Source organism: Rhinopithecus bieti, unplaced genomic scaffold (assembly GCF_001698545.2).
Source record: "Rhinopithecus bieti isolate Rb0 unplaced genomic scaffold, ASM169854v2 scaffold_19546, whole genome shotgun sequence".
NCBI lineage: Eukaryota > Metazoa > Chordata > Mammalia > Primates > Cercopithecidae > Rhinopithecus > Rhinopithecus bieti.
The window spans coordinates 118,562-131,137 of record NW_016809475.1 but is presented as its reverse complement, the minus strand read 5'-3'; the positions used below and the strand labels follow the sequence as shown (position 1 = coordinate 131,137).

Here is a 12,576-nt window from a genome sequence, read left to right as displayed (position 1 = left end):
CAATGATGCAGGACCAGTGTAAATGCAAAGTGGTATCGCCACTAAGGAAAATGTCTTGACAATTTCTTATAAAGTTAAACATACAATTACTTTCGACCCAGAAATTTCACTCATAGGTATTTATTTAAGTGAAATAAAAACGTATCTTCACAAAACAACCTTTTGACAAATGGTTATACAGCTTCACTTGCCAAAAATTAGAAGCAATCCAAACATTCCTCATCAGTGGAATAAATAATCAAATTGTGTTGATTTTATTTTTAATTTTATTTTAGGTTCCAGGATACATGTGCAGGATGTGCAGGTTGGTTGCATAGGTAAACGTATGTCATGATGGTTTGCTGCACCTATCTACCCACCACCTAGTGTTAAGTCCCACATGCATTAGCTATTTATCCTGATGCTCTCCCTTCCCCCCACACACCCACAGAGGCCCCAGAGTGTGTTGTTCTTCTCCCTGTGTCCATGTGTTCTCACTGTTCAGCTCCCACTTATAAGCGAGAACCTGTGGTGTTCGGTTTTCTGTTCCTGTGTTAGTTTGCTGAGAATAATGGCTTCAGCTCCATTCATGTCCCTACAAAGGACGTGATCTCATTCCTTTTCATGGCTGCATAGTATTCCATGGCGTATGTGTGTATTTTCTTTATCCAGTCTATCACTGATAGGCATTTGGGTTGATTCCATGTCTTTGCTATTGTGAATAGCGCTGCAGTGACCATATATATGCATGTATCTTTATAATAGAATGATTTATATTCCTTTGGGTATATACACAGTAATGGGATTGCTGGTTCAAATGATATTTCTGTTTCTAGGTCTTTGAGGAATCGCCACTGTCTTCTACAATGGTTGAACTAATTTACATTCCCACCAACAGTGTAAAAGTGTTCCTATTTATTCACAGCCTCACCAGCATCTGTTGTTTCTTGACTTTTTAATAATTGCCATTCTGACTGGTGTGAGATGGTAACTCATTGTGGTTTTGATTTGCATTTCTCTAATGTTCAGTGATGTTGAGCTTATTTTTGTATGTTTTTTGGCCACATAAATGTCTTCTTTTGAGAAATGTCTTTTCATATCCTTTGCCCACTTTTTGATGGTGTTGTTTTTTTCTTGTAAATTTGTTTAAGTTCCTTGTAAATTCTGGATATTAGACCTTTGTCAGATGGATAGATTGCAAAAATTTTCTCACATTCTGTAGACTGCCTGTTCGTTCTGATGATCATTTCTTTTGCTGTGCAGAAGCTCTTTAGTTTAATTAGATCCCATTTGTCAGTTGTGGTTTTTGTTTCAATTGCTTTGGGCGTTTTCGTCCTGAAGCCTTTGTCCATGCCTGTGTCCTCAATGTTTTGCCTATGTTTTCTTCTAGGGTTTTTATGGCTTTGGGTTATACATTTTAAGTCTTTAATCCATCCTGAGTTAATTTTTGTATAAGGCATAAGGAAAGGGTCCAGTTTCAGTTTTCTACATATGGCTAGCCAGTTTTCCCAGCACCATTTATTAAATAGGAGATCCCTTGCCCATTACTTGTCTTTGTCAGGGGTGTCAAAGATCAGATGGTTATAGATGTGTGGTGTTATTTCTGAGGTCTCTGTTCTGTTCCATTGGTCTACGTGTCTGTTTTGGTACCAGTACCTTGGTGTTTTGGTTACTGTAGCCCTGTAGTATAATTTGAAGTCAGCTAGGGTGATGCCTCCAGCTTTGTTCTTTTTGCTTAGGATTGTCTTGGCTGTACGGGGTCTTCCTTGATTCCATATGAAATTCAAAGTAGTCTTTTCTAATTCTGTGAAGAATGTCAATGGTAGTTTGATGGGAATGGCTTTTAATCTATAAATTACTTTGGGCAGTATGGTCATTTTCATTATATTGATTCTTCCTATCCATGAGGTTGGAATGTTTTTTCGTTTGTTTGTGTCCTCTTTTATTTCCTTGAGCAGTGGTTTGCAGTTCTCCTTGAAGAGGTCCTTCATATCCTTTGTTAGCTGTATTCCTAGGTATTTTATTCTTTTTGTAGCGATTGTGAATGGGAGTTCATTCATGATTTGGCTCTCTGCTTGCCTATTGATGGTGTAAAGGAATGCTTGTGATTTTTGCACATTGATTTTGTATCCTGAGATTTTGCTGACATTCCTTATCAGTTTAAGGAATTTTGAGGCTCAGATGATGGGGTTTTCTGAATATAAAGTCATGTCTTCTGCAAGTATAGACAATCTGACTTCCTCTCTCCCTATTTGAATACTCTTTATTTCTTTCTCTTGCCGGAACTTCCAGTACTATGTTGAACGGGAGTGGTGAGAGAGGGCATCCTTGTCCTGGGCCGGTTTTCAAAGGGAAGGCTTCCAGCTTTTGCCCATTCAGTATGATATTGGCTGTGGGTTTGTCATAAATAGCTCTTATTATTTGGAGGTATGTCTCATCAATACCTAGTGTATTGAGAGTTTTTTTGTTTTTTGTTTGGGTTTTTGTTGTTGTTGTTTGAGACGGAGTCTCGCTCTGTGGCCCAGGCTGGAGTGCAGTGGCATGATCTCGGCTCACTGCAGGCTCCACCTCCCGGGTTCACACCATTCTCCTGCCTCAGCCTCCCAAGTAGCTGGGACTACAGGTGCCCGCCACCACGCCCAGCTCATTTTTTGTAATTTTAGTAGAGACAGTGTTTCACCATGTTAGCCAGGATGGTCTCAATCTCCTGACCTCATGATCCACCTGCCTTGGCCTCCCAAAGTGCTGGGATTACAGGTGTGAGCCACCACGCCTGGCCAAGAGTTTTTAACAGGAAGGGATGTTGAATTTTTTCAAAGACCTTTTCTGCATCTATTGAGATAATCATGTGGTTTTGTCTTNAAAGACCTTTTCTGCATCTATTGAGATAATCATGTGGTTTTTGTCTTTGGTTCTGTTTGTGTGATGGATTACATTTATTGATCTACATATGTTGAACCAGCCTTGCATCCCAGGGATGAAGCCAACTTGATCATGATGGATAAGTTTTTTAATGTGCTGCTGGATTCAGTTTGCCAGTATTTTATTGAGAATTCTTGCATCGATGTTCATCAGGGATATTGGATGGAAGTTTCCTTTTTTTACTGTGTCTCTGCCAGGTTTTGGTATCAGGATGATGCTGGCTTCATAAAATGAATTAGGGAGGAGTCACTCATTTTCAATTGTTTGGATTTCAGAAGGAAATTGTTTCAGAAGGAAAGGTACCAGCTACTCTTTGTACCTCTGGTAGAATTCAGCTGTGAATCAGTCTGGTCCTGGGCTTTATTTGGTTGGTGGACTGTTAATTACTGCCTCAATTTCAGAACTTGCTATTGGTCTATTCAGGGATTCGATTTCTTCCTGGTTTAGTCTTGGGAGGGTGTATGTTTCCAGGAATTTATCCATTTCTTCTAGATTTTCTAGTTTGTGTAGAGGTGTTTGTAGTACTCTCTGATGGTAGTTTGTACTTCTGTGGGGTCAGTGGTGATATCCCCTTTATCATTTTTTATTGTGTCTATTTGATTCTTCTCTCTTTTCTTCTTTATTAGCCTATCTAGCAGTCTATCTATTTTGGTAATTTTTTCAAATAACCAGCTCCTGGTTTTTTGGATTAGTTTGCTCTTGTCTCTCTGGCTCTTTTAATTGTGATGTTAGGGTATTGATTTTAGATCTTTCTAGCTTTCCGACGTGGGCATTTAGTGCTATAAATTTCCCTCTTAATATTGCTTTAGCTGTGTCCCAGAGATTTTGGTACATTGTCTTTTTGTTCTCATTAGTTTCAAAGAACTTCCTGATTTCTGCCTTAATTTCATTATTTACCCAGGAGTCATTGAGGAGCAGGTTGTTCAATTTCCATGTAATTGAGTGGTTTTGAGTGAGTTTCTTAGTCCTGAGTTCTAATTTGATTGTGCTGTGGTCTGAGAGACTGTCTGTTATGATTTCAGTTCTTTGCACTTGCTGAGGAGTGTTTTCCTTCCAATTATGTGGTCGATTTTAGAATAAGTACCATGTGACACTGAAAAGAATATATATTCTGTTGATTTGGGGTGGAGAGTTCTGTAGATGTCTATTAGGTCTTCTTGATCCACAACTGAGTTCAAGTCCTGAATATCCTTAATTTTCTGTCTCATTGATCTGTCTGATATTGACAGTGGGGTGTTACAGTCTCCCACTATTATTATGTGGGAGTCTAAGGACTTGTTTTATGAATCTGGGTGCTCCTGTATTGGGTGTATATATATTTAGAATAGTTAGCTCTTCTTGTTGAATTTTTCCCTTTGCCATTATGTAATGCCCTTCTTTGTCTTTTTTGATCTTTGTTGGTTTAAAGTCTGTTTTGTCAGAAACTAAGATTGCAACCTCTTCTTTTTTATTTTTTCTTTCTATTTGCTTGGTAAATTTTCCTCCATTCCCCTATTTTGAGCCTATGCGTGTCTTTGCAGGTGAGATGGGTCTCCTGAATACAGCACACCAATGGGTCTTGACTCTTTATCCAATTCGCCAGGCTGTGTCTTTTAATTGGGGCATTTAGCCCATTTACATTTAAGGTTAGTATTGTTATGCATGAATTTGATCTTGTCATCAAGATGCTATCTGGCTATTTTGCACACTAGTTGATGCAGATTTTTCATAGTGTCATTGGTCTTTATATTTTAGTATGTTTTGCAGCGGCTGGTACTGGCTTTTTCTTTATTTATTTAGCACATCTTTCAGGAACTCTTGCAAGGCAGGCCTAGTAGTAACAAAATCCCTCAGCATTTGCTTGTCTGAAAAGGATTTTATTTCTCCTTCACTTATGGAGCTTAGTTTGGCTGGATATGAAATTCTGTATTGAAAACTTTTTTCTTTAAGAATAATGAATATTGGCACCCCATCTCTTCTGGCTTGTAGAGTTTCTGTTGAAAGGTCTACTGTTTAGTCTGATGGGCTTCCCTTTGTAGGTGACCTGGCCTTTCTCTCTGGTCTTTCCTTCATTTGGACCTTGGAGAATCTGATGATCATGTGTCTTGGAATTGACCTTCTCATGGAGTATCTAGGTGGTGTTCTCTGTATTTCCTGAATTTGCATGTTGGCCTGCCTTGCTAGGTTGGGGAAGTTCTCCTAGATAATATCCTGAAGTATGTTTTCCAGCTTGTGTGCATTCTTCCCATCTCTTTCAGGTACTCCAATCAATCATAATTTTGGTCTTTTTATAAAGTCCCATATTTCTTGGAGGCTTTATTCAATGAAACACAATGACTGTTCCTTGGTGTAGGAGGTGTGCTTTGCTGGGGGGAAACCAAGTGTCTGGGCTGCCCAGATTCCTCAGAACTACCAGGAGGAAAAGCTAAGTCTGCTGGTTCATGGAGACTGTGGCCTTTTCTCTATGGGCTCAGGCCCAAAGAGATCTGGGTTCTGTCCCTGAGCCTCTGGCTGGAGTTATTGGAGTTCCTGCAGGGAAGCCCCATCCAGTGAGGAAGGATGAGTCAGGGTCAGACCTAAAGAGGCACTCTGGCTGCAGTAGGCCACAGCCAGTGTGTTGGGCTTTGGGGGATACGTCTTGGGACCAAGCCGTCCAGTCTCCCTGGCTCCAGCTAAGGAAAAGCATGGCCTGGAGCTGTAGAGATGGATGCTACCCTTCCCCTGCCAAGGGAACTTAGCGTTTTAGGCAGTTGTGAGTTCCAGTGCTGGCTGCTGAAGTGCCACATTTTTAAACCACCAGATCTTGTGAGAACTCACTATCATAAGATCAGCAAGGTGAAAATCTGCCCCTGTGATCCAATCACCTTCCACCAGGCCCCTCCCCCAACACATGGGGATTACAATTCGACTTGAGATTTGGGTGGAGACACAGAGCCAAACCATATCACTATACTTTCAGCCTTCCTCACAGTTCACTGTGATCATGTCATTAGGTTCTAGCCAATGGCATATGAGCAGAAGATATGTGAGCCACCTCTGAGTCTTTCCCTTGAAATAAATGAATGGGTAAGCAGCCCACACTCATTTCGTATTTTCTCAGTGGTTAGGAGTGTATACTTCCAATTTAAAGAAGGTTTGCATTTTGTTCCAGTGATTACTTTTAGGATTACCTTTATATGATTCCTTTGGTGCTCTATTTTAGACAGTACCCTTTAGTGTCCCACCCAGATTTATAAAATCAGCCTGTGTGCCATTCCATTGTCCAGTCTTTTTCCTGTCTCACCCAATTTTAGGCCATGACATTACCATGTTTACCTTTCAGCCATTAACCTTGCTTTACATCCACTCTTGGATTTGTCTACACAATACTTTTGGACTCCTACCTTTAAAATAAACAAAGAACTTGCTCTACAGCCTATTTTTGCTCTCTCCTCCCTGTTTTTTGTTTGTTTGTTTTGTTTTGTTTTGTTTTGTTTTGTCTGAGACAGGGTCTCACTCTGTCACCTATGCTAGAGGGCAGTGGTGCAATATTAGCTGCAACCTCTAACTCCTGGGCTCCAGTGATCCTCTTACCTCAGCCTCCTGAGCAGTTAGGACTGCAGGTGTGCACCACCATAGCTTGCTAATTCTTTCAAATTTTTTGTAGAGACGAGGTCTTGCTAGGTCGCCCAAGCTGGTCTCAAAATTCTGGCTTCAAGTGATCTTTCCACCTATGCTTCCCAAAGTGCTGGGGTTACAGGCATGAGCCACTGCACCTAACCCTTCCCCTCATATTTTTTGTTATTATACTATTTCTATATTGCCAGAGCATATGCACTTCATATTCTCATCTGTCACCGTACTGCCCACTTTTATTTTGGTCCTTTTGCCAGAATTTTCAGCTCTACCTTAGTTTGCTGAAGTATATCTTCTAGTAATGAGGACTCAGAAACTACATTCCAAGAATTTTTCTGTTCAAATTTGTGTTATTTATACCTGAAAAATAGTTTGCTCATTCTTTATTTCTAGAAATATCTTACAGGTTTTTCTCCACTTTCCTGTGGCATTAAAAGTTGGTGTGGAAAATTTTGTGGCCAATAAGTCTCCCTTGAAAATAACTTTTTGCCTACACTGCCCATTCAATTATTTATTTATCTTTAAAGTCCAATAAATGTGTTGGAAATATATCTCGGTGTTGGCTATTTTGGATCAATTTCCCTGTGACAGGGTGAAGAGATAGGTACTTTTGATGTATACATTTTAATTTATATTATAATTTCACACTTTTTTCATCAAGTATTTCTTCTATTATTTTGATTTTCTGCTTTGGGAACTCCAATAATTTGTTCACTTACATTGATTATTTTCTCTCTAATTTTTATTTTATGCTATTTTATTTTTGAAACAGTGTCTCACTCTGTCACCCAGGCTGGAGTGCAGTGGAGTCATCTCAGATCACTGCAACCTCCACCTCCCAGGTTCAAGTGATTCTCCTGCCTCAGCCTCCCAAGTAGCTGGGACTACAGGCATGTGCCATCATGCCAGCTAATTTTTTTATTTGTAGGAGAGACGGGGTTTCGCCATGTTGGCCAGGCTGGTCTCAAACTCCTGAGCTCAGGTGATCCACCTGCCCCAGCCTCCCAAAGTGCTAAGATTACAGGGGTGAGCCACTGCGCCCAGCTTGTTTTGTCTAATCATTCTTAAAATTTCTTGTTTCCTTTTCCTGTTTCTGTAATATGTGTCCTTCACTTTAATTTCTGAAACGCCTAATCTCCTTTATTTTTCTTCTAAATTTGTCTTCATTTCTCTGATTTTTTTTCTACTTATTTCTCAAGTTCTGGCTGTTATAAACACAATTACAGCCTTAGCTATTCAAAGCATGCCTCTGAATTCCACGAAGTGGGCTTCACTGGTAATTTCTTTCTTTTTTTATATTTATTTATTTATTTATATTTTTTGAGATGGAGTCTTGCTCTATCGCCCAGACTGAAGTGCAGTGGCACCATCACAGCTCACTGCAATCTCCTCCTTCCAGGTTCAAGCAATTGCCCTGCCTCGGCCTCCCAAGTAGCTGGGACTACAGGTGCATGGCACCACTCCAGGCTAATTTTTGTATTTTTAGTAGAGATAGGATTTTGCCATGTTGGTCAGGCTGGTCTCAAACTCCTGGCCTACAAGTGATCCACCCACCTTGGCCTCCCAAAGTGCTAGGATTCCAGGCACAAGCCACTGTGCCCGGCCATCACTGGTGATTTCTTAGACCTACTATTGTTTGACCCTCCTGGTACTCTTCTGCTGCTCCTGTCACCTTCTGTCACCTTCTGCTTGATTTCAGCTACTTTAAAATCTTTCTTTATTGTGAATGATAAGACCACATATGGATATGTACAAGCATAGTGTAAATGACTAACACTGTGTGAAAACAGGTTGCTTTGTGGTTAATGGTTTCTGTGTGACAACAACCAAGATGGGATGTTGGTAGCCGAGGACTTAGCCCCACAAAAGTGGAAGGAAAACAAAATTAAATACTTGGAAACTATTGACATAAAAAGTGTGCAAATCTTTGTTTATAGTTATAGAGGATTATTTTCTTTCTTTTCTGTGTGCAGGAAAAAAGAGAAAACATATATTTAAAGCAAATGGTCTCCAAAGAGGTAAGAAGAAATGTGGGGATTTACTCCTTTGAACTCGCTGTGGTCCTGTTCTTCCTGCCAGACCCCATCCTTGCTGCAGCCTCAAAATCTCCTATGGGCCATGGTAGCTTCAGACCCAATGGATTATTTAGAGTACCAGCTGAGTCATTGTAACAAACAGATCCCAAAATACAGTGGCTTAAAACAAATAATCTAAGAGCCCAGAAGTGGTAGGCAATCTGCCTTCCTTGACATGAAGTTTCCAACTGTGGGTCCACAAGGGCTGATCTGGTTGACATTGTCTCCCAACCAGTGGGAAAGAAAAAAAAAACTGACAAAAGAACCAGCCATTTGTTTATTTTAATGGAAAGACTCAGAAGTCTTCTGCCAACATCCCATTGGCCAAAACTTGGTTACATGGTGAGAGCTAGCTGCAAAGTGAGGCTGAGAAATGTAAACGCTGGCCAGGCAGTCTTCGGTTCAGCTGTAAGTCTATTCTTATGGAAGAAGGAATGATTATGGGTGACAAATAGCAATATGCCTACTTGCCCTTCATGTTTGCCTCCAAAGTCACTGATTCCCTTAAATAAAGAGGAAAACTCGGACTCTCCATTGATTCAGATCCAGCCTTTTTGTCACCTGAGACTCTTTGGCAAGCACAGGAGCTGGAAGCTGAGAGGCATTACAGAGCTATGTGGGCAGAGACATGCCAGGCCTGATTAGGAAATGAGGCAACAGGAGGAAGTGTTAGAAAGGTGTGTTGTAACTAATACAGTCCGGGACAGAACATGAAGAAACAGACAGAGAGAATTTGAATCAATTACATGGAAGCCAGAGTACTGGTGCCACATCAGATCGAAGCCTGAGAAACACGGGGTTATTTTATTTTATTTATTTATTTATTTTCTTTTTTGAGATGGAGCCTTCCCCTGTCACCCAGGCTGGAGTACAGTACTACGATCTCAGCTCACTGCAACCTCTGCCTCCCAGGTTCAAGCAATTCTCCTGCCTCAGCCTCCCTAGTAGCTGGGATTACAGGCGAATTTTTGTATTTTTAGTAAAGACACGGTTTCGCCATGTTGGCCAGGCTAGTCTTGAACTCCTGATCTCAGGTGATCCACCTGCCTCGGCCTCCCAAAATGCTGATGTTACAGGCAGTGAACCAAACTCAATCAGAGCGTATGCTGCACTGCGCACTTGAAAATAAAAAAGATGTGACACTCCATTCTCTTCATCAGATCTTGTGGATTTTATGTTTATTGCATTCCTCCTTTTCCTTCTCGTCTTTGTCTCTCCTTTATTTCCTTCCCTCTCCCATTCTACTTATGTTTCTCTTGCATACCTTATTTAATTTTTTTTTTTTTTACATCTTGTAAAATATTTCTGGCAAGTTGATATGGCACTGTAGAGATGGCAGCACTTTTTCCTCTAGAGCTAAAGCATATTTGGATATATTTTTTCCCACGATTTCTGATTATTTCTGTCTGTCACTCATAAACATAGATACATATGTTTATGTAAATGATATAACTATTTTCAAATATAACTAACTTTAAATATAACTCTACTATAAATAAGTATATACATGTAATATTTCCAGCATCGCTGTCATTTTTATTTCTGTACCTATCTGTCGTCTTGGTTATATTCCAGTTTGTACTTACCCAGGTCTAAGATGTTTCTTCCTTCACGTTTTTACTGGTTTCTATGGAAGCCTCTCTACCTTAACTATTTTACTAAAATACTTGGATTTGTTAAGTCTAAGCAGAAATCACATTTATTCCTTCTACTTACTTTTCAAACATGTTCTCTCAAATAGTTACTTTCTTGCCCATGAATGAAGTCTTAGGTAAGCCCTAGAGCTATGCTAGTCCCTTTTAGCAGTAATATCTCATTTAATATTTAAAAGCCTGAGCTGATATAATATTAAAACTGGAAACCATGTGGTAGGGAAGCTGGGTGAAGTCAGCATTTACTTTCATCCACACTTCCTCTCCAACTCCACTGAGTGTCTATTGCTTTCAACTAATTTGGGTCTAGGAGGAGGGGGAGAAAGAAGTGGACAGGAGCAGGAATGGCCCTCATACTATATAGCTTGGTGCAAAAGTAATTGTGGGTTTTGCCTTAAAAAAAAAAAAAAAGCAAAAACTGCAATTACTTTTGCACCAACCTTATAGATTTTTGTGTCTCCTAGATATTGGTGGATGCATGAGCCATATTCATTTGTGAGTTCTTCAGAGACACTCAACTTAGAGAGAACCTCTCAACTGAAGTTCCCCTAATTCAGGAACTTCAACTGGCTGCTTACCAATTCCCTCAGTCTCCCAGCTCTGGGAGGTCCACACTACACTCCTGCTGGGGTCAACTCATCCACCCAAGTGATTCTCCCAGACAGAATATCTCTCAAGAAGAACTAAGTGAGCTCCTCTTTTCCCCAGGGAGACCTATAGGAATTATGAATCTTCAGACCCTCTCGACATTCTAGGATTGAGTCTATAAATGTCTCTGCCTTCCTCAAACTCCTGAAGGTGAAGATCAGTTACCTTGAAGTTGTAGTCTTCTCAGTTGCCTTAAGGAGGAAGGAGCACGTTACTCAACTTCTATAGCAAGAACATGGTGTTAGCTGTTAGCACTTGGACAGGAAATCCGAGAATTGCCACACTACTTCCTGTGGGGTATTTGAGCAAGACAATTTGCATAGAATAATTACAAAGGAAGTCCCAAGAGCTCTATAGTATTAGCAGATCTTAAGCTCCAAATCTCCTCGTAAGTAGAACTCGAGCAAACTGAACTAAACTACTTGAATACCTCTAATTTGTTTGTCCTCAATGGACTTTGATGAAAGGCGACTACAACAGGACCAAAGACATAGAGGGACAGAAAAAGAGTCTTTGTTTGTCTAAGATATCTATGGCTGGACAAGTTCAAATTGTGGCCAGGTCATAGAAAGAAAGAAAGGAAAAAAAAATACAGGGAGACAGCATGGGAAGGGAAAGCGGGAGGGAGGGAAGGATGAAGGGAAGAGATGAGGGAAGGGGAGGGGAGGAGAGGAGAGGAGAGGAACTTTATGGCCTTGCCTGAGAGATCAGCACCTTTAAACATAGCACTCATGAGATGCTCCTGCACATACCTCACTGTCTTTCTGCCTACCCCCATCACCTGCTGAATCTAACAGCGTACTCCTGAGATAGGGTTTCAATCAACCCTTTGTTAGTCCTAACCCTGAGGCTTTCTGGGACTTGAATCTCTATACAAATTCCCCTTGGGCAATAGTGTCTTGGTTAGTTCCTTAGATCCTAATTTTTTGGCGAAACCTATGTGAATAAGGTCTTTGGTCATTTTCACTGTATTTTCAGCCTCAACGCCTTCACTGAGGGCTAAGATGGTAGCTGGTGTCTCACCATCAAAATGAGTGGGACAATCCAAATTCTTGCGTTGCTGCCATTGATTTCTGCCCCACAACCAGAGGAAATCTGCAATGCTTCACTTCATTTTGCCATATCTGTATGCTGAAGTTTCTTCATTGGTAATAGGGGGAGTAAAAGTCTCTATCTCATAAATGAATTAGTAGAGGTACATATCTTGTGTTCATGTCTAGCACATAATAAGCACTTAAGTCTTAGCCCTCATCATTATTATTATTCTTACAGTATTCTTTGAGATATAAATGAAACTGTCTTAAGTTCTTTTAAAATTAATGTAGGGGACAAATGAATTTGGATTAATGTCACAGTAAGGAAAAGAAAATCTAGGATGAACCCAGGTTAACAACCAAAGGCTTGGTCATTGCAAGGCTATGTGTTACGTATTTTTCTTTGTGTGTTAAGCTCTGGAAAAGTTATAGCTAAATAAAATTTTTGAAAGCACTATTATATATAATGTGAGTTTTTTACACCATCCATATTTATATTTTCCTATTTTCTCAGGGAGAAAGAAACACAGACCTAGAAAACACTTAACTCGGAATAACAAAGTCCCAAAGGAAAGACGGCAACCAAGAGGTAAAAAAAAAAAAAAAATACATTTTAAATAAATAATGTGTAAATGTTCATGCTCTTAGTAAAAAACATTTTTTTCCTAATTG

The 12,576-nt window shown here is 40.0% G+C and overlaps 1 protein-coding gene across 1 annotated transcript in view; it reads left to right on the top strand.

The window, feature by feature from the left end:
• Positions 1-12,576, top strand: part of SP100 (SP100 nuclear body protein) — a 121,930-nt gene that overhangs the window by 66,444 nt on the left and 42,910 nt on the right. Inside the window, exons 18-19 of the mRNA XM_017889516.1 lie at positions 8,469-8,513; positions 12,419-12,493. Of these exons, the coding sequence (XP_017745005.1) occupies positions 8,469-8,513; positions 12,419-12,493 (120 nt within the window). The remainder of the gene's footprint in view (positions 1-8,468; positions 8,514-12,418; positions 12,494-12,576) is intronic.